The sequence below is a fragment of the Microplitis mediator genome, chromosome 10 (assembly GCF_029852145.1).
Source record: "Microplitis mediator isolate UGA2020A chromosome 10, iyMicMedi2.1, whole genome shotgun sequence".
Lineage (NCBI taxonomy): Eukaryota > Metazoa > Arthropoda > Insecta > Hymenoptera > Braconidae > Microplitis > Microplitis mediator.
In genome coordinates, this window is record NC_079978.1 from 3774098 (window position 1) to 3796787 (window position 22690).

At 33.4% G+C, this 22690-nt stretch overlaps 3 protein-coding genes across 7 annotated transcripts; 2 read left to right on the top strand and 1 right to left on the bottom strand.

Annotated features, from left to right (window-relative positions):
* Positions 1-66: 66 nt before the first annotated feature.
* On the top strand, positions 67-4403 carry LOC130676684 (uncharacterized). The gene is made up of 4 exons (XM_057483105.1): positions 67-488; positions 561-623; positions 2036-2198; positions 2268-4403. Exons 1-4 carry the CDS (start codon positions 418-420, stop codon positions 4401-4403), a joined length of 2433 nt encoding a protein of 810 aa, XP_057339088.1. The 5' UTR covers positions 67-417.
* Positions 4404-5211: 808 nt separating this feature from the next.
* LOC130676685 (AMP deaminase 2) lies at positions 5212-18112 on the top strand. Of its 5 annotated transcripts, XM_057483106.1 has the most exons (12): positions 5212-5366; positions 5715-5840; positions 9900-10065; positions 11504-11654; positions 12889-13075; positions 13339-13688; positions 13982-14179; positions 14260-14555; positions 16022-16312; positions 16385-16679; positions 16811-16921; positions 16994-18112. In XM_057483106.1, the coding sequence occupies exons 2-12, from the start codon at positions 5723-5725 to the stop codon at positions 17156-17158; spliced, it is 2328 nt and encodes a 775-aa protein (XP_057339089.1). In that variant the 5' UTR covers positions 5212-5366; positions 5715-5722; the 3' UTR covers positions 17159-18112. The 5 variants fall into 5 exon arrangements, with proteins under 5 accessions (XP_057339089.1, XP_057339091.1, XP_057339092.1 ...); XM_057483108.1 differs by lacking the exons at positions 5212-5366; positions 5715-5840 and adding an exon at positions 7344-7479; XM_057483109.1 differs by lacking the exons at positions 5212-5366; positions 5715-5840 and adding an exon at positions 7708-7848.
* Positions 15992-22047, bottom strand: LOC130676688 (probable maltase). Its single transcript, XM_057483120.1, has 8 exons — positions 21578-22047; positions 21244-21423; positions 21005-21162; positions 20746-20880; positions 20104-20502; positions 19594-20048; positions 19290-19531; positions 15992-18366 (listed from the first exon to the last, which is right to left on the bottom strand). Exons 1-8 carry the CDS (start codon positions 21732-21734, stop codon positions 18128-18130), a joined length of 1965 nt encoding a protein of 654 aa, XP_057339103.1. The 5' UTR covers positions 21735-22047; the 3' UTR covers positions 15992-18127.
* Between the last annotated feature and the right edge of the window lie 643 nt (positions 22048-22690).

Below are 22690 nucleotides of genomic sequence, written 5' to 3' on the forward strand. Positions count from 1 at the left end.
ATATCTGTGACTTGTGAACTTTGAATAATGGACAAAGTTCCGAGCATAATTTTGCGTGCCGCAATTAAGCAGAACTAAAAAAAATAATTTGCTATCAGTAGTACCGGTGGCATAAGATAGCGACTGTTGTATCAGAGCTAAAACTTGGGGGGTAGTCAGTAAGGTAGGGGTTGGAACACCTGTACATTGAATATGAACTGAACCCACCCCCTATATCAGACGCGTCACGGCTCCCTAATGCGACAGTTGCTTGCGGTAGCGGGAACCCTCAACTTCTATTGAATTTTATATCGTACTTCCGGTTACTTTTTTGTTGTTCAATTCTAGACTTTAGTCTACTGAATAAAAAAAAAAATAGTAATTAACAATTAATTATTTGTTATTGAACATGAATTACTTTTCAATATTTTGTGCAGCATGACTCCGGTATTTTTTGTTAACGACTTTTATAAAAAAATGCTGGAGCTTCAAGAAAAATTACGCAAAAGGTAATTGACTGTTTAATTTTATTCGTAATTTACTATTGACAATTAAATTATGTAATTAATTTTTTTTAATAGTGAGGAAGAAAGGATACGGTTGGAAGAAAGGTTCAATTTGTTGGAGCAAGAGTCGCGTATAAGGTCAGTAAATATTTTTTTTTTAAATCCTATTGAATATTTTACACCTAGTATTTATTTTTTTAATTATTTGTGGGTATTGTTTATTTATCGAGAGGTTAAATATCGAGTACGGAGGGCCGGCAGTCATTTATTTCGTTATCATAACATGGATCTCGAGTGGTACCTCACATAAATTTGGTTTAGTCTATTTATCGATCAAAAATGACCTGGTTTCGGGAATGTCATGATCGATAATCTGGAGCACATATATTTTGGGTTGCATGGTAATAACGTAAACATAATAAATCATCTAGATGTCAAGAGTATTCAATTGAACAGCGGAGCGATAAATTTAAGCAGACGGTTCTTGGGGAAATCGATGCGTCGACAAAAGCCTGGTACCAGGTCTATTCCAAGATTCAATGTCATTCCTAGCATGTTTATGTTGATCGATTTAATTAAACAGCTTGGTTCTGTTTTTGAATTTAAACGATTCTCGCAATTCCCGAGTAGCATACGGCTTTGTTGTATCTCTGTAAGATAAATGGTTTGAGGCTGGTTTTTGATTTATCCATAAGGCACCAAAATTTTGACAAAAAAAAGAGAAATTTATGTCATCGAAAAAATGTCTGCTTAAAAGACTTGACACAAGTGATGACAAAAAGTAAACTACAAATGATTGTCAAATAAGTCATCATCCAAACGATTTTTTAAATGAAATGACGGAAAAAAGAACAGAAATTTTCTGACTCCTAAGATCAAAATTTGGACGTCTTATTTATTTAAACAAACTTGGCTTTGAGATAAAAAAAAATTTGTCATCCTTTTAAAAAACATCATTTGACATCTTAAAGTTGTCTCTGTTTTACTTGAGTAGATATTTATTAATCCCAAGTAACATACTTGGTTTTGTGACATCAATAAGATAGAAGTTTATAGTTTGTTTTTTTGACATCGATAAGGCATCAAAATGTTGACAAAAACAGAAATTTATCGTCGAAAAAATTTCTGCATACAAGACTTGACAAAAATGACGATAAAAAGTAAATTATAAATAAGTCATCTAAAAGATTTTTTGATTGAAATGACTTTTCCGGACGGAAAACAGAACACAAATTTCTTATGACTCCTAGGATCAACATCTGTATGTCATTTATACAAAAAGACTTGTCTTTAAGACAATAAAAATTTGTCTTGTCCTTTTAACCCGTCAGCACTCCCGTCATGAGCATTTTGCTCACAGGACACTATTCAACTTATAGGATGTCGCTGTCGTGCAATCGAGACACTAAAAATCACGGGAGTACTGACGGGTTAATTGACATCTTGAAGTTGTCTCTGTGCTACATGAGAATTGCATTGCACACTCTCAAACTATAGTTAGCAACAAAATTCTAACATCTACTACATATGTTTTATGTATATTGTTTCAGACATGAAGCCTGTATAAACAAATTACGGATGCGGTATATTGAGTTCCTGGAGGAACAGAGACTCAGAGATCAACGCAACCATAAACTTCTGGGCACACTGGATAAAGTTGATACCAGTTTAGCTTTAATGAGCGCAAAAACAGACAGGCTGTATACTTTAAGAGTCAGTATTTATTTTCCTATATATTATTTTGACTTTACATTAATTTTAATTTTTTAAAAATTTATTTAGAAAGAGTACGAAGCCTCATTACTGCGAGCGCAAGCAAATCGTCGGCAGGCCGGCAGCGTAACAGGTGACAGCGGAATTATAAGTCAGAATGACGACAGATTGATGCGCAGAGGAGCCTCGAGTACTCATGTGACTTCTAGTTATCATCTAGATAATTTAAAAACCCCAACTCCTCCTCGTGCTGCTTACAGCGTCCAAGAAAATTACTACAACTCCATAAGTACTCCGAAAAAATCGTACAGTGCCCTTCCGCCTCTGCAGTTTGCATCAAAAACCCCAGCGTATGCAGACTCCAGCGAATCATTTCTACGAGCGGTTCCGTCTGTTGACTACCAGAGAGCGTACGGAATAAAGTCTCTGGCACAGGAACCAGAAATGAAGACATGGAATGATGATTACACAAGTGGTTTTAATAAACTACGTAGAGATTTGCGCAAAGATTATTTATCTAAAGAATCGGGGGCGTTTAAATATCCAGAGAGACTTACGACACTCGGTAGCTCGAAGCTGACAAATTTATTGGGCAAGCCTTTGAGTGGTAAAGAGGAATTGGAAGCTGGCAGTGTCGTTGAAAAAGAGTTGGAGAGTTATATTAATAAGATACGGAGTCTCCATGATAATAATAATGACCAGCACAGTCTGGAGGAGGTCGACCATGAGCAGAACACCAGCGGTGATTTATTGAACGTGACACTGTCTGATGACGGCTTTGATCATTTGCCAGTTGAGGAAAAAGTTAAAGGACACGTGCATGCGGAAGTGGGACAGATTTTGGCGCTCGCTGAAGATCTGGCTGCTAAGACTTCTGCTGATGGCAATTTATTGGAGACTCGTACTCCTGTTAATGTCGTATTGACTAATGAAAATCCACCAACTGATTCCAATGCCGTCCAAGAAGTTAAATCAAAGTCTAATGATCCATCAGCTTTTATAAATGAAACACTTGTCGAGCCTGAAGTGCAGTCAGCTGTGATGAAGGATAGTTCCGGATTAAATGCAGATGACGAACTTAATGATGTTTCTAAATCCAACACGAAGTTGTGTGATGATGAAAATAAAGTCGTTGAGCAACTGAAGACAGTTGAAGAAATCAGTGAAAAAGAAGATAATTCTAATGAAAAAGATTATTTAGTAAATCCTGAAGTTTCGAAGCCTGAAATCGTTTGTGGTAAAGAGCAAGAGGTTGATGATTTCCAGGTGACTACTGAGTTAGAGCCTTGGGATGTTAATAATTTTGTGAAGGAAATTACAGAAATTGATGATTCAAATTTGCAGGAAAATAATTCAGAAGTAAAGAGCGAGTCGGTGAGTTTTTCGACGACGAATCACTCTGCTATGGATAAAGAAATATTGATGACTGCGGAGGTTGATGAAATTCCTGCGGTAAATCCTGAGTTGGTGACTGATGGGAAGAATATCGCAGAAGCTGAACATGTTTATGAAGAAAATTATGCGGAAGTTGTTGAAGAAACTCTTGACCAGACTAAAGAATATCCAGAAGCTGCTGAACCAGTTTATGAATACCAGCAGGGGTACCAGGATCCTAGTCAGTACCAGTATGATCCTAGTGCGCAGTACGATCCAAATGCCGGAGAGTATCAGTATCAGCAGCAGTACCCGTACGACCCGAATGCGGAGTATCCAGACCAACAGTTTACTGATGACCAGAATCAGCAATACGTCCAAGATCCTAATCAGCAGTATGCTGAAGATCCTAATCAACAGTACGCTCAAGATCCTAATCAGCAGTACCAGTACACAGAAGACCCAGGGCAGTATCCAGAAGCGTACACACAGGATCCTAATTACGACCCCAATTACGAGTACCCAGCTCAGCAGTACGAAGCCGCTTACGAGTCTCCGGATCAAGCCCAAGTTTACACAGAGCAATTAAACCAGGAAAATTTACAACCCGGTCACGTAGAAGCGGAAGTTAATCATCCACCGGAAGATTTAGTTATCAAAGCATCGGATCTTGATGAGTCTGCAGCAGACTCCAGCAAAAATGACAAAAACGATTCAAATGGACGCGCGAAAAAAACCAAAGACAAAATAAGAGCAATCCTTGACTCCGACACCGAGAGCACGATAGAAAAAAATACTTCCAACACAGAGAGTGACTTTGACTTTAATTAGACTCAAATAATTTATAAAGAAAAATAAAAGTTAAAATCCAGCGTTTACGAATTTGTTTAGAATTTTTTTTAAATTTAAAATAATACATATATTTTTTTTTCATTTGCAAAGTAGACCAGCAATAAATTAGTCTACCGCAGTAGGTTGGCAATTAATAAACATACATACAAAGCGTCATGTCCACGTAGGTCAGGTCAGTCGGGGTACTATGGATTTTCGCGGGGTTGAAACACGAGTCTGCGCCAATCAGCCGTCCCAGTTACTGTCAGCACTGAATGTAGCTAAAGAAGTGAAGGTAAAAAAGCAACCAAGTGTAATATTATATCAGCGACTCCAGTGTGAACTGCGTCCACGGTTTTAAATGAGACCGGTCAGACCGCTCGTGAGCTAGTATCCTATCATACCGTCAACTCTCACGCTTGTCATTATAAATGCGTTTTTTTTTCCACCCCTCTTTTCTGCGACTGACTCATTGACTCAGTCTAAACTCACACAATCACCATCGCCAGCTCTACACTCGTTCCAGCGAGTGTGCGCGTCTCCGTCAATACCCGCAGTATCTTTTATCAGACAGTGCGACGCAGATGCTCTGGAGCAGCTTCTCCAATTCACCAGTTTGACCAGCTGTTATTTCAGACCGTACGCCAGTACTATCATTCATTACTATTTTATTGTTTTGCAATTAATTACTGAGTTGTTTTTAAGTAAACCAGTCACCAGTTAACAGTTAACAGTTTTATTGTGTCGCACATGCATTAATTTGAATTTCATAACTCGCTGAAGAGATTCGTGTCAAGACAACGTGTGATTGATTGTATCGAGCAGAGTGCATGCTCACATTTATATCAGTGGTTCTCAATAGTGTTGATAAAATAATAATAGTAATAATAAAATATATAAACTTTAAAACCATAGCTATTTAGACACTTGAACTGCGCTGTTAGTTTACTTATCAACTGATAGGTGAGTCAATGCTTAACACAAATAAAATTTATTACTTGCATGTCCAGTCCGAAATAAACTCATACAAGTCTACGTCTATGGCTAAATTATAATCTGTCTTAAGTAGTCGAGTCAACTTTAAAGCCTTTATTTACTTCTTTGTCGATATAAATAAATAATAATCTTTGGATTTGAATGCTAAATTTTTTTATTACCATGCATTTTATATCCAAGGATTTCGCTGCGGGATATTCAGTTATTTTTGTAAATGAATCAGTCGCGTTATTTACGATTTGATGCAGTGATTTACTGGACTAGTGATACTGATAATTGTGTAGTTTAATTATTATTTGTTTCGATTGTTTTTAGGTGACAGAATGATGGAAAGTCCGGTGTTGAATGGAGCCAAGACCAATGGAGACGCGTTATATGGATTAGAACACGAGGCGGACAATGACAGCACTAATATTGGGGACAATAATGACCAGCGCGAACGTGAGTATTTTAAATAATTCAAAATTATGAAATTTATAAATGGAAATTTTTTGTTCTCCATTTTATTTCATCAGGATAATTTATTTTTTTAAGTTTCTATTTACTTTCTAATACAATTCAAAGTATCTTGGGAATGCGGTACAGGAATTCGTGTGGGTGCCATTGAAAAGTTTATGAATTAGCTGGTAAATGGAGCGTTGATGCCGAACAAAACCTCTATTGATTTTCCAGGTGCAGCTGTTGGATAAAATCGCACATTAGTCTGACGCGGATTATTATTTACATTTCACTTAAAACTTGGCGACATGACAGATATTCGTGATATGGAACAGTGACTTTCAAATGAGCACACGCGGAGTGTTCAAAAATTTACAAATTTTTATTATACTGTACTATGATTATTATTGTGAGCCTCTAAAAATTTTTCATTCTCTACCATGCTTCCCAGATTTCTCTACTATGATTTATTTTAGAAAATTAATTTCCATACAATTTATCAGTAACTTTTAAATGCACAAAATTTTTTTTGGTGCAGTACAATAATTTTTTGACTCAATCCCCTGTTTCGAGTTTCTTTGACCGCATAATAAAAATTCATCGATTTTTTTTGTCCATTTTTCTCCACGTAGACCGGCCGTAAGAATTTTTTTTGTTTTCGAGTCATATGAAAATTTGTTGGCTTCATATATTTTCAGAACTCCTCCAAAAATCAGCTCAATAAAAATTTTTTAAGAGGTCGCTCACAAATTTTGAAAATTCCAAAATCAATTGAGATTTGAATTTTCTTTATAATTTTTTTCTTTCTCATGGCAGCATAAGTTTTTATCTGTAAAATAAAAATATGCTGAAAATTTCGTTGAAAAATTAAATTAATTAAACGTCGCTCAAAAATATATACACTATATATATATATATATATATATATGTACAATTGCTTACAGTCTCATTGCATACTTAAATATATACTTTAATTTACTAAATATAATATTTATAAAAATATATTAGATAGGTTGACGTACTTGGCTCGCCGCTCAAGGTCTAATTACGTTACTCATTGAACGTTAGAAGCTTCTGGTACACGAATAGAATCCGGAACAAATTTAAACTTACAATCAGTATGTCAGTCGACGACGAATCTCCTGGTTGTTAATTTAAATTTAAATTAAAATTTAAATATCAATCTTCATTTTATTATCGAATTTATTTATTTAAACAAAATCTCCAATAGATTTCCCGCAAATTATTTTTGTTTACTGCTTCGGCAGTCGTGAATCAATCAATCAAAGAATATTAACACCAGTATGTTAACAATTTGTTGGCAAGTGTAACACAATATGCATTGAGTTCAGTCACTCGCGATAACTCGCGTGTGCTCCATCATTACTGTTGTCATATAGACCAATTTTTTTAAATATTATCAGAATAATTATTTTGTGATCACTCGTGTTATAAAAACTGTTAAATAAGTGCACGTGCCGAGTACTTGTCCGCTGAATTGCGCGTTGTTGTGTAAGCTCTGGATTTTCTATCACCAGCGGACAGCAGCATACAGGAAAAATGTCAAGTCGCGGAGTAAATAATAATAATGAATCTCATCTTAGTTGGTTACATCAACCGACGTTTTTTATTAGCGACGAAGGTGAGGTCCTTATTTATTTCCGATCGCTGTCAACTTTCTGATTAACAGAATACCCGCGTTATGTAATTGATCTACTTCTGCTTTAAATTTTTATTTTGTTTATCAATTGTACCGTTGATATGAAGATATGATAGCAGGGTTTTTATCAGCCAACAGACTAGACATTTAAAACTGTGCATCCGTTCGGTACCAATTACCGTCATGCTATCATGCGAATAGCAGAGCTAGCTGTGTAATTTAAATATTATAACCGGCACTATTTTAATTCTGAGTCTCACGTCCAGTTATGCGATTAGTCAACTCTTATTAGACAGTTTAATTATAATAATTCATTTAAAATGTCATTGAGGTTCATCTTCAAACGTAACGGTAACTATTTTTTAATTATTTTCGGATTGTAGTGAATAAAAAAAGGTAAAAGTGACATACGAGCAATGGAATAAAACTGGAACTTCTAAGTATTGATTTTTTAAAACTTGAGCCAACTTTTCGTATATTTGGTAGTGCGCCAGATTCCGATTTAAGAATTCAGTGAAAAGAAGACTCGAGAAAATATCAAATTTTACTTTATGTTACTCTGATAATTTTTATCATTGTTTCTAAAATTAATTTTAATCTAAAATTTTAAAGTTAAAAAATTTTGTTATAATTTTTAAACGACTTACGATGCGCATACTTAAAAAATCGGGAGTAATCACGGATTTTATTTGAATCTGAGTTCACTCCGTTATTCAAAGTTTCAGAGTTTAAAAAAAATCACTCCAGATACGGAGTAAATCCGGAGTTTATTTTTCTAGCGGACTAATTTCGGAGTGATCTGAATTTTATTTAAATCCGCATTCACTCCAATGCGGAGTTTCAATTTAAAATAAACTCCCCTTCGGAGTAAATTTTACTCCAAGAGGTTTAAATAAATACCCAGTCATCCTCTCCGAATTCACTCCGCATTTAATTCCCAAATTTTTTAAAAGTATGCGCACATTCGCGGAAAAATTTTTTTTTCGCGCAGCGTTATTCAAATAAGCTGATAAATATCGCAATGGAAATGCAAATTCTTTTATTTAAATATACATATATCTATACATATATACATACATATATTTAAACTATCAGTTGTTTACATTTATATTACAATTGCTGAGCTAACAATAAAGAAATATTTCTTTGTTTACACACTTCGTCTTACTTGAGTATCGAGTACTTTTCAATAGTCATGCTGACATTCTTTTAAATATTACCCTTAAATATTTACTTATAATAATATCATTTACTTATTTAAGTCTTTTCTGCACACTTCTATAAATGGAGTGAAAGTTTCCATGATCATTTTTTAATCCAACTGGTCAGTGACCTTAAAAAATCGAAACTCTAGTAAAGTATAAAAATTACGAGCGGTCATATCTTTGTAACGTTCTGTGTTCCTCTATGGATTATCGAGTTTAACAGAGACAGAAATATGAAAAATAGTGTGAGAAGCTCGAGTATGAGCGTCGATAAGTTGAATAAAAGTGGAAAGGGTAAACTGCGTATCAAAACATGCGTACTCAAAAATATAATTAACTCTAATTATCTCTGTCTTGATACTAGTTCGAAGAAAGCAATTCGTCAGGAAATTTGATATTTTTATTTTTATTTTAAGTTCAATTGAACGAGTAAACGCAATTTATTATCCGGGTATCGCAGTCTGTGTCTATAAATAAACGTAAAAATCACAAAGACTTTTGTTTGTCGACTCAAAAATAAATTGATATATAAAACTGAAGTGAATGAACATAAAGTGGACGGATAATAATAATAATTCAAATTATTCAGCTTTTATTTAAAGTTAACAGTGAAAATTATTTTTTTACGTCGATCGTCAGGCCGGACAAGAATCTGCATTCGAAGCGCCGATTTAGTCTGAATTTTTTTATTTCTTTTCTGCCACCGCTCATATTTAATACGGCAGTCGGTTCGCGTTATCAGTCAGTTGGCTTTTGCTGATAAAAAATTTACCAGCGTATTTACTTTAAAAAAAATAACTCTATTAAGTTTTTAAAATGACAAGTGAGAAAGATCTTTTCAATACTTACTCACTTGCTTACACTAAAAAACCTCTTGAAAATATTCCTAAGCTTCAAATATACGGTACAAAAAATACATACTGTAAAAAAATTGCGGAGTGAATGCGGGCGGAAGACTGTGTATTTTTTTAAACCTCGGAGTAAAATTTACTCTGAAGGGAGTTCATTTTAATGTTGAAACTCCGGGTCTTAGTGAAATTCACTTCCGTATGCGGAATGATTTTAAAAAAAACTCCAGAACTTCAAGTGACGGAGTCGGAATTTAAATAAAATCCGTAATCACTCCGAATTTTTTGGTGTCTTATCTAATTCACAAATAAACCAGAGTAATAACAGATAAAAAAATTGATATTACAGAAAGCGAAAGTCCAGTTTTCGATGTACCAGGCGCAGCAACTGGTGCTGGAAATTTAAGGACGCAGTCAGAACTTCCGAATGAAATATCCGCGCCTTATGAAGTTCCGCAGTTTCCCATTGAGCAGATTGAGAAAAAATTACTAATTCAGCGGCAACTAACTGTCAAGTAAGTGACCTCGGTATTTATTATAATTAAATTAACTTTCTTACAAGACATTTAATTTAATTTAAAAAATAACATCAGCTGAGTTAATTAAATGTCATTAAATTACAAACTCGAGTCCACGTGAACAAGTATCACCAATTGATAAATTATATCATATAGTATGACGCACAAAAATATATATACAATGATAGTGAACATAACAAGTAAAGTACCGATCAATAATCCAATGACGGGCATCCAAATGGAGTAATCCTCTTTCTCTTGCCTCAGTTCCCTGGTTCTTGTCCCTTTAAATCGGAGTATATAAATATATATAGTATTACATCGAGCTATAATGATACAATAATACTATACATCTATATCATAATTATATAAATATTAATTTAATATCCACTCCCATTATCTAACGTCCCGATAACACGCGTAATTTTAGAATAATTATCATAATTAAATTAAATATCACTATCATATTTTATTTGTATTTATTTAATTTGTGAGAAATACAGCCATCGATTGTGCTTAAAAAATATATATATATATATAAGAAGATTTATAAACGAGGTGGATGTGGGTGAAAAATATTCTCGCACGCGTACTATTGCAGCGGCTTATAAACACATGGAAGGGATACCCGTGGCCTGTCTGCCAGTACTAGTGCGACTGTAAGCGCGATAGGATTCAAATCTTTCCTCTCGTAGGATAACTTTATTTATTTATAAACCGCGGGTCAATTTACGATAACTATGGATTTAAACAAAATTTATTTATTGAGGTCACATAAAATTCGCAAATAATTCATTGAATTTTTTTTTAAACAAAAATATGTGAAATGTGATGTAGTTGATAAGATACATTACTATTTTTACCTGCAGTAATTATTTATTTGTGATACTGGTGCCTTTAATCTTCATCGTTATTAAAAAATAAATATATATATATATTATAAATATATGTTATAATGTTCGCTTGCGCTATTGATTCCAAGCGGTGGTTAAGAGACAACACTATTTTAATAAAGTAAGAATTTAGTTGCAATGAGTCTTTAGTAATTTTAATATTAAATATTATTGTTAATTTATTCTGACGGATAAAATGTTTACCTAGCAGAGTGCCAAGCTCATGTTATTTTAAAATCTGTTTGAATTTAAAAACGTGATTTAATTAAACTTTTAAATTAGACAACGTGCAGTCAGTTAATTAAATGTTAATTAATTCATTTAATTATTTTGTATTAACTGACGCAAGAATTTATTTTTAAATCTGTTGACGGAAGATTAATTATTAATGATAATAATTATACGATTAATCATTTAAAACCTGGGCTTGTTTACATTTTTGTTATTTATTTATTTTTTATTCTTATTTTCTGTTGCTTAGAGATAAGAATATAAATTACTCTATTTATTTATTTTTTTTTTTTTAATGCGTTTGCTTACAGAGCAGCTAAAGATCTTGAAGAACGTCGTAGTCACTATGAACCTTCACTAGGACCTGCTGCTGACGACAATGACTACCCATTTAATCTCGAAGAAAATGACTTTGTCCCCCACTTCCAGAGAGTTTCCATTTCAGGCGAAGACACATCAGGAGTAAGTCAAAAAAAAATGATACTGAAGTTAGCCGACGTCTAATAATTTTTGGATTTTTTTTTAGACAATAAATTATTAAAAAAAAAATATTTTAAAAAATTGCACTTGTAGTTTTTTGAATTCTCTACATGTGCATATTTTTATTTTTTATTTTTTTTGTAATTTATTTGTTGAAAAAAAAATCCAAAAATTATTAGACGTCGGCTAACTTCAGTATCATTAAAAAAAATTGTCCAAGTTTACCATGGGTATTATGGACCCAGGTATATATTTATATATATATATATATATATATATATATATATATATATATATATATATATATATATGATTTTATAAAAAATGATCGGTACTTAAATTTCAAAATAATTTTATCGTTTATTGAATTTATAAATTAAAAGTAAAATTCATTTGTACTTCAAAACTTGTCTATTATTTTGATTAATTAATTAATTAATTGTCCATAATACCCGTGATAAACTGATATTTAAATATTGTACGTGATCAAGAATGAAAAAAAAAATTTTGATCTCCTTGAAATTTTTTATTTTTATTGTCAATTTAAAATTTTACCTCACCATTAAAATATAAGGTGTAGAGTATAAAATATTAAGTGGAAGGTGGAAGCTGGTGAGAAACCGCACGAGTGCTGTGTTACGTCAAGTTCACCCTACCAACCACGTCATTAAAAATATCACACTCTCTAAAGCTCGTTACGTGTTATCGGAAAAGCTTACGTTACTTTTTATACACCAACAAAATCACTGACCTTGACTATTCAGTTCTTGGGATTCTGAGTACTTGGAACCCGAGTCATTCCTGATACAAATTATTTATCAGTAGTTTCTAAAACTATGTCCATCATTCATCTAATCTAATTTACGGCTTCTACATAAATTTTTTACTTTCATGCACTGAAATATGTTGACTATTGACATATTGATATTAAAGATATATTTACTTATATATCCCCTTTAATGGCAACTTTCCCCTACTGACCTAGCTTGCACGTGTCATGATCAAGTAAAGATATATTTAATTTCACATCATACTGACCCAGTCAAGGTTAAGTTTAATCAATATGCTGTTACATCTCTGATGCATAATACTCATATTAATATTAATATTGTTATTATTATCTATAATATATATAATATACATTACGTACTGCGCAGTACGCAATCAGTAGTGTAATTAATTAATGAGGGAAAAATAATAACGTTGATTACTTCAGGTACCGCTTGAGGATTTGCAAAGAGCGTCGCAGATGCTGGTGCAGGCGTTGTACATCAGGGAGAAATATATGATCAATTCAAACCAGACTTTTCCGTCTATCGCATCGAGATTCCTGAGAAATGTTGACAAGAAACCGCTGAACAGCGCGGAGTTATTTCAGCATGAAGACCGCATGCCTATTGCAGGTAAAATTTATCAACAATAATAATCTCCTGTGCCCTGATTCCTTGTCCTAATCATGATATTATTTATGATATTTATTACACGGTGCGAGTCAGATTGAGAGTGAGGTTGAAATCAGAGCTGAGTCAGGTTTAGATCAGCCGGTGACGTCTATCGACATTTGACGAGCACGTTCTTGGTTCTCAAGGTCCCTTGTTCTTTTGTTTTGTCGCACACTTATCAACGTCTTATGAATTGTTCTTAGCTCTATTGTGTGTTATTTTAGACCACCCTGTCCATGCGCCAGCATCAAGAGGCGACCCGTGGGACTGCGAGTTCCCGCCGTCGAAGAATTACAAAATTTCCCCGGTCAATGGAGTCTTCAATGTGTATGCTAACGACGAGGACCTCGCTAATGGGAAACCTCAGCCTTACCCGTATCCAGATCTCGCGACCTTCGTGGGCGACATGAATTTGTTGTGCTCTATGATCGCCGATGGTCCGCTTAAATCATTTTGCTACAGGCGCTTGAGTTACTTGTCTTCGAAATTTCAATTACATGTTTTACTTAATGAGTTACGTGAACTTGCAAGTCAGAAGGCTGTTCCGCACAGAGATTTTTATAATATTAGAAAGGTAAATTTATTTTTTTATAATTAAGGCGCCAAGTTTCAAAATGAGACGTCTTGTGATTAACTAAAAATTTAGTTTTTCATAAATTCTTTTTCTATTTTCATCTCTCTACAAAATTTTACTTAGCTCTTAAAAATTAATTTTAAAAACCAGACCAATGATCAAGTTTTCAATCCGGGCCTAAAAAAAATTTTATCTTTTAAAAATTTACTTTTTTATTTTACTGCATGCGGCAAATTATTTTAAAATCCGAATGTTCAATTATTAAATAATGTTTTATTGTAAATAAATTGCAGGTTGACACACATATTCATGCAGCATCCTGTATGAACCAGAAACATTTACTACGTTTTATAAAGAAGACACTGAAAAATCATGCTGACGAAGTGGTGACTTGTTCAAAGAGCGGGGAAATGATGACACTTGCCCAAGTATTTGAGTCCATGAATCTCACTACTTATGATCTCAGCGTTGATATGCTGGACGTTCACGCAGTAAGTAATAAATTTAAATTGCGGTTAAATCTACAGTCTAGACATTGAAAAAAAAGTGAAATTAAATTTTCTTATTATAGGATAGAAATACCTTCCACCGATTCGACAAATTTAACGCCAAGTATAATCCAATTGGTGAGAGCCGTCTGCGCGAAGTATTTCTCAAGACCGACAATTACCTCGATGGAAAATACTTTGCAAGAATTATTAAAGAAGTAGCCAGCGACCTTGAAGAGTCAAAGTACCAGAATGCTGAACTGAGGTTGTCTATTTACGGTAAAAGTTCTGACGAGTGGGATAAGCTCGCTAATTGGGCGATCAAAGGTGACGTCTATTCAGACAATGTTCGTTGGCTTATTCAAATTCCGAGACTCTAGTAAGTCATCAATAATTATTTACATCTCAATACAAATTCAAACAAAAAAATTATTTATATTGTGTCATGTTTTGCATTGCGCATGGTCATATTGCTGTTTTTTTGTCCTCTTATTTTTATTATATTGGAAATCACAAGGACCTTCACGAATATCATGTGAAGAAATTAATGATCCCAAAGTTAACAGACAATTAATAATTTTCCGATTTTTTTTTCAAAAAATCCATTACAATAAAAAAAAGCCATTCGGCATTCGAAATGGAAGTAGATTTCTATAAATATATAATTTAATAATCACCCATCAAAAATTTTCAAAGATATAAACAATGGCATTATCACCATAACACATGAGTCAATTATGTGACTTTGAACCCTTATTAAAAGTGGAACAATTATCGTAAAACAAAAAATAAAAAAAGGAAAATATAGCTTTTTTTATCAGCTATCAAGTGCTTTTTACATAATAAGGATAGATATACCCGTTAAAATGTTATTTACGAAAAAAACCAAAAAATTAGGATTTTTCGTTACTTTTGGAATTTCAAATGTCCACTATTTCTAAACTAGTTGACCGATTTTGCTCATCTTCGAAATTAACCGTGATAATCGTTCATAGAATAAGTGTGCCAAGTTTCGTTAAGAACCATTAAAAATTGTAGCCGCTATCGTCGCACCATGGCGCGTTATATTACACATATATACATAAATATATAAACTTTTGAACCAATGGTATTTTTAGAACCTACTCGATGAATTATGATAGATTATGGCAAAATTCTTTGAAAATTCCACCATGAGGGCAAATGATGTTCCTGAATATCGAAACGTTTCCCGCGCAACCGAAAAAAAATTGGAAAGTAGAAAATCTACTGGTTCCATGACTAAATTTCTGAAATGTTTCGCATGTAGATACTGGTATGTCAGCTGAAAATCTAAGGCCACCTCCAACCTCCGGAACTACCCCTTAAGCAGTCGAATTACATAAATTTTTTCCATTTTCGTTACACGAAAAACGTTGCGATCTTCAGGTACACAGCAAATGCAAAAGATAGATTTCTATGAAATCTACTAAAAAAAAAAAAAATATGCACATGTAAAAAATGATAAAAACCATAGCTGCAACTTTTTTAAATATTTTTTTTTTTACAATTTATCGTTTCTAAACAAATTCAAAAATTATTAGACGTCGACTAACTTCAGTATCGTAGAAATAAATTCTCATATCAACAATTAGTTATTGAATGCCGTAAGATAGACGGTTGAGTATAAGGGCCTCTAAGGTCACGGGAATCATGGTAACTGTTTCCGTGGTCTTCTGTTTACTTAGACGTCATTCTTGAAAGCAAAGCTTTTAAGGATGTACGGCTGTGTGATTAATCTTCACAATAATGTACTATTTAAGACCATTATTTTTTTTTATTTTATTAATAAGTTAATTTATTAATAAATGATATATTTTATTACAGTGACATATTTAAATTAAACAAGTTGATGTGTAACTTCCAACAAATAATCAACAACATTTTCTTGCCCTTATTCGAAGTAACAAATGATCCTTCGACCCACCCCGACCTCCACAAATTCCTGCAATACGTAATCGGATTTGATTCCGTTGACGACGAGAGTAAACCCGAAAATCCACTCTTCGATAAAGACGTATCGCCTCCTCAGGAATGGAATGACATTGAAAATCCTCCCTATGGGTACTATCAGTATTACACATACGCCAATATGACAGTTCTCAATCACTTCCGAGCGTAAGTTACCGACAACAGCAAATAAAAATACCAATAACAATAAATATTAATAACAATAATATAAATTTTCAGTGAACGAGGGCTCAATACATTCGTACTGCGGCCTCACTGCGGCGAGGCGGGTCCAATCCAGCACCTCGTCTGCGGATTCATGATGGCAGAAAATATATCACACGGTCTACTGCTCCGTAAAGTCCCAGTGCTCCAGTATCTTTACTACCTTGCGCAGATTGGAATCGCAATGTCACCTCTGAGCAATAATTCCCTCTTTCTAAATTACCACCGTAACCCTCTGCCAGAATATCTCGCACGAGGACTCTGTGTCAGTCTTTCTACAGACGATCCTCTGCAATTTCACTTCACAAAGGTATTTTTACAAAACCCAGTGGCTTTTGAAGTTCGTTACTATTCATTAAGTAACAGCTTTATGGTCAACTAATGAATATAAATTACTGCGGGTTTTTTTTTTCATTCCATTTTCATCTCTATTGTTTCCAGGAACCTCTTATGGAGGAGTACAGCATCGCTGCGCAAGTCTGGAAACTGAGTTCTTGCGACATGTGTGAGCTTGCCAGAAACTCTGTTATAATGAGCGGTTTCCCTCACAAGGTTCGTTACGATAAAATGAAACTGATGAATTTAATCGCGGGAATATTTATAAAAATTTTTCACGGGTTGCAGAGCAAGCAGTACTGGCTGGGACCAAACTACACCAAGGAAGGAGTCGCTGGGAATGACATCACGAGGACAAATGTACCCGATATCCGGGTCGCCTATCGCTACGAAACTCTCGTCGATGAACTTTCCAATATCTTTAAAGTTGTTGAAAAGCCTGACAGTTTTTAGTACGCCTCAGTAACTCCCTCGTAAATTTAACCCATTTTCTTTTCTTTCGAAATACTTTTTCCCGCTGCAGAGCCTCTGAGGCCCCAGAAAATTGAATCATCATTCACGTCAAAGTTTCTCTGATGTCAGATAGTCGATGTACGTTTTTTTTTTATTTCATCCGCAAACAAAAAGAAAAAAAATATAAATAAGGACTCGAATCCATCGAACGCAATTACAGTCAACCCAACGAAGCGATGGCCTTTTTATCTGAATCGTTATAAAATTTAATATCAATTATTAAAAGTCAATTCTAATAGACCTCTTGGCATTAATATTTACTACTATTATTAAATTAATACTTGGGTAATTTATAAACTTGATAAAAATATATTTACGTTTGATCAAAGACCAATCAATGAGTGCCGTAGACAGTTGATAGAAATAAATATTTTTTTTTTAGTTTAATAATTCATTGTTATAAAAATAATAATTTTTATCATTAAGGTTAGAGAAAATTTTCGACTTCAAAGAGAATGAAAATATATAAAATTTGCTTTTCTACTTCAGACCTAAAAAAAAAAATAAATGAATATTCGCTAGTGCCAGAGTTTTTAAATTCAACTCAACTCTTTAATCTTTTTGTTATATTTTTGTACATTTTTTACTGCATTAATGCGTAATGTTTGGTTGTGTTTTTCTATATAAACATAAAAATGAAAAAAAATAATACTTAACAATTAAATTAAATTTTTACATATTAATTATTAATCAATAACGCAGTGACGTCGCGGTTTTCATTAATATTCTTATCCCAACGAGTTGTCCCGGTGAACGAGACGCGACTGTTTTATGAAAAGTATCCGTCGAAATTATGTGTTAGCATATATATGTTAATTAAGAGAGGAATGTATTTATTGTATAAAGTATATTCTAGCTAAAAAATATATAAATATATGTATGTTCGAATTTGAATTTAAATTGGTTGCTTTATTTAAATAGTATTAAGATACAACAGGTACTCAACAGTGTGGTAATTGGATTAACTATTAGAGACATGCCAGTGGCAGGTACTGCAGTAGATTCTGAAAGCTCTGTCGCAATATCACCCACTGTCTCGTCGCTCTCGTCTATTTCCTCAGCAGTCATAGTTACATCTGGGGTGTTATCAATACCATCTACATCTAATGAATATGGAGTGGTTTCAAGATATAAGTTATCTTCAGTACCTAAAAAAAATTAATTAAAAAATTTTTTTATTTATTAATTTTAAAGTTCGCGCTCACGGTTCCTAGACAGAAAATCGGATATATTAAAACTTGTAAAAAAATTTATTAAAATTGATAACTGATAATACATTTAGCTCCTCATATATATGTATATATTGGATTTTTATTTTATTAAATTTTATTAAATTCAAGCTTCCGCTCGGTATTTTATTAACTCTTTTCTTTAAATATTAAATTATTTTTTTTAATAAATTAAAAAATATTTTTAATAAATTTTAGCGAACAAAAAAATTTCGAGGTGGATTCGAACCGCCGACCTTCAGTTTACTTGATATAGGGTAGAGGTACCGTTTTTGTTCACTTTAGGGCCAGTTTTGGACACTTGAAAAATTTAAATAAAATAATTTGTAAAAGACACAATGACATAATTAATTTATAAAATGTATTCAAAGATACTTTCAACGCGCTATTAAAATGGTAAGTTTATTTTATACTTTTTTATTCATTAAAATAAAGTATCGAATGTCCAAAAATGGAGCAGTGGCCACAAATGGTACCTCTACCCTATTCCGACTTTACTGTAAAAAATTTGCGAAGTGAACGCGGATTAAATCCGGAGTGAATGCAGATTTAAATAAAATCCAGACCACTCCGACATCACTTCGCTAGAAAAATAAGCTCCCCATTTAATCCGTATTCGGAGTGATTTTTCTCTAAAATTCGGAACTCCGATTGTCGGAGTAAATTTGAATTGAAATAAAATCCGTAATCACTCCGAAGTTACTCCTTTTTAAAGCGTACTTACTAGCCAATCATATTAATTATTAACACTTCAAATAAAGTTATTTCGTCAATAAATATTAAATCGGGTCTATAATTTCCACAGAGACGTTTACAAAATAATAAAATATTACCAAACTTACTTGTTTGATTATCTTGAGGTGTTACATCAGTCTCATTAATATAATTTACAATAACAACTGCATCATAAACTTCGATATTAACCGTTTCTATTACCGAGTCTGGTTCAATCAGACTTCGCTCATTAGTAGATAAGACCATTCTTAAATCATTTGCTTCAGATACCAAAGCAGTAACGTTAACTGTTTCTTCTTCCATTCCGAAATTAATTAGCACCAAATACTCAGGCTGGTCTTCCAGATATCTGTAGCAAATAAGTAAATAAACAAATAAATTAACAACCAAGAAAAGCGGATTGTTAAGTACCTTCTGAGAAAGAGAACTTTGTCGTTATTTAACGTCTCCAAACTCCAATCTCCTTGTTGGAATACCGTCTCTTTGCGAAGATGCGCCAAAGTTTTGTAGGTATTCAGAGTACTGAGAGCATCCTCGAGTTGACTCTCGACGTTTCTGGTAACATAATCTTCGTTAATGGGACAGTAGACAGTTTCGTTAACCGAAAATCCAGCGCAAGTGCTGTTGTCCCATTGCATGGGAGATTTCCCGGCGTATTTAGACAACTCGACGATATTTGTCAGAGTGAAAGGCCGAGGAGTCGGATTTACTGTCTCGTTCCATGGCAACTCTGCGTCCTTCATGCCGATTTCGTCTCCGTAGTAAGTGTAGACTTGCCCGGGTAACAACATCGTCAGCACCAGCATCGCTTCAGTGCGTTCTTCTCCAAGTCTTGTGGCTATTCTCGAACCATCTTGATGACTTATCTGAAAAATGCTCAGTTTTATTAATTATTTATAATTATTACTTAAAATAATTTACCGGCCAATTGGTTGGATGATTATCGGGAATCGTATTAAGCCAATTTTCAATTAAAGTCTTAATTTCATCGGCGCCGTCGTTCGCACTGACGTTCGTAATGAGATGAAAATTAAATGGAACGATGCCTAGGTGACTGTTATCACCGTAGTAAGATATCAAGTCTACGTCCGAGTCTTCGGACACGATGAGTAATAACTTAGACGTTGAATTGTTTGTCTCCGTCCAGTTTTCCGTGTGCTCCCGAATTTCGGATATTAAATTTGCAACCTCCGTGTTACCGACTCCATCCACTGACTCCTCATCTGACTCGTCTTCCGCCTCTGGGTCTTCGTAAAAAAATCCACCATTGGAAATCTGGAAGCCATCGACTCCCCTCTCGAGCCAGAAATCTAAAATGTCCTGAAATTTTGCGTTCAATTAAATGTTCAGTCCGACAAACATAAATATTTTTACAGCTGATAAATTTTGTAGAAATAAATCCGAGTAAATATTTTATAAATATGTATAAAAAAAAAATTGTGCATCGGCGTTTAAAGAATTTAATAAAGCCGAGTTTAACTCGAGGAATTTAATGTAAAAAATAATATTGTCGGTGAATTTAATCAAGGACTAATGCTAATAAAAATAACATCATTTTACTACCATTATTTCTTTGACAACATCCTCGCTGTGTAAATTAAGATTCGGTTTTGTTTCGTTGAATTTATGGTAGTACCATTGACCTCTGACCTCATTCCAAGTCCAGGATGACCCTTTGTCATAATTCCACATACTGGTCTTTAGAATAGAAAAAAAAACTTCATTAGATAGATAAATCAATCAATCAATTCCACTGATAATTTATCAGTCCTCAGTTCACACCCTTGGTAATTAAAGTATAAAGTTCCTAACAAGGATGTACCAAATTGTTCGGTGGTATTTTAGTTCCATTTCCATCGACGCTTCCGTTTGCCCAGATGTAATAATCACTGTATGGATCAATACGATTTACCGATGCTTCGAACCACTCATGCTCCGAACTGGAATAATTCGGCACGACTTCTAGTATTACTTTGATATCTAAAAAAATAATTAAATACGGAGTAAAAAAATTTCATCAATACAAAAATGATTGAATTTTGAATAAATAAAATAGAGTACCGCGCCTGTGAGTTTCTTCAATCAGTTGATCAAAGTCTTCGATGTCCCCGTAAATGGGATTGATATCCGTGTAATTTGAAATGTCATACCCGAAATCATTTAAGGGAGACGAAAATATGGGACTCAGGCAAATGGTGTCGACCCCAATGTCCTTAATGTAATCAAGTTTGCTGAGTATACCTGAGAATGAAGTATTAATAATTGTTATTTAATCTGTTTTATAGAAATAGTCAAGGTCAGACGATTATTTTTGGCAAATTCACAATTAGCATTGAGACAAAAGTGTCATAGTTTGAGTTAGCGGGTGATTTAAAGTTTAAAGTAAATAAAGTACCTTGTAGATCACCTTCACCATCACCATCGCTGTCTTTAAATGCTCTAGTCCATATCTGGTAGATCTGTGCGGTTTCCCACCACTCAGACTCTAGGTTTCCACTGCAGACGCCTATTAAGAAGATGAAACTACTCAGCAGTATTATTTTAGCAGACATCACTCAACTAAGACTTAAACCAGTCACTTTTTTTAAATATTTGATGTCCAATGTAAGTCTCCACTTTACGGAAAATACGCGAGGCGGTGGATTAATTTTCGGCTCCGTAGGAACGAGTCTATTTTTGAAAGGCAACGATAAAATTATTTTATTTAAAATAATTTGAGATGGAAATGACAATCGCGATATGAAAATTAGGATGACAATGGTATGGGTGAGTATGAGTATGAGGTAGAGTATTACTTGAGGTACGAGTGCCAACTGAAACTAAACAGACCAGTCTCTCGGATGTCTTCGGATTCTGGCAGGAATCCTAAAACATCCCGGCTATTGGCCGCTGAGCTTGGCTCTGAATTATTATATACATATATGTATATATATATATATATATTTTTTAAATATCTGAGTAATTGATTCCGTATCTCAAATAATATTTTACAATAAAATTAATCCTCAGCACTTAACTTTTTTTTCTGCTCACTTGTAAAAATTATAACAGAATTAAATTAAATATTAAGTATTTAACTTCGTCACATTTTGTGTAAATAAATTATAAATTATCGGTTATCAAGATAGTCATAATAAATTATCGGATGACTAATTTATGTGCTTAAAATATAAACGAGTTAAAAAATAATTCATGACTGTATGACCTTCTCTAAAAACGGATTAACAATAATTTGCAATGCATAAAAAATCGCTAAATTAATAATATTTTTTCGACGTGTAAGTACAGTAAAAATAAAAAATTAATAAGTAAGTAATTTAATTGGAGTAAAAAAAATTTAAAAGTTAAATATTTTTACTTACGATCATGAAACACTCGTTAATATTTATATAACCCATAAAAAATCTTTAAGAAGTAAAATTACTATTTACCTGCTAATTAATATATTTAATTGTGAAAGGTAATTAAATAAAAATAAAAATATTGTAAACAACATTTAATTAATGTA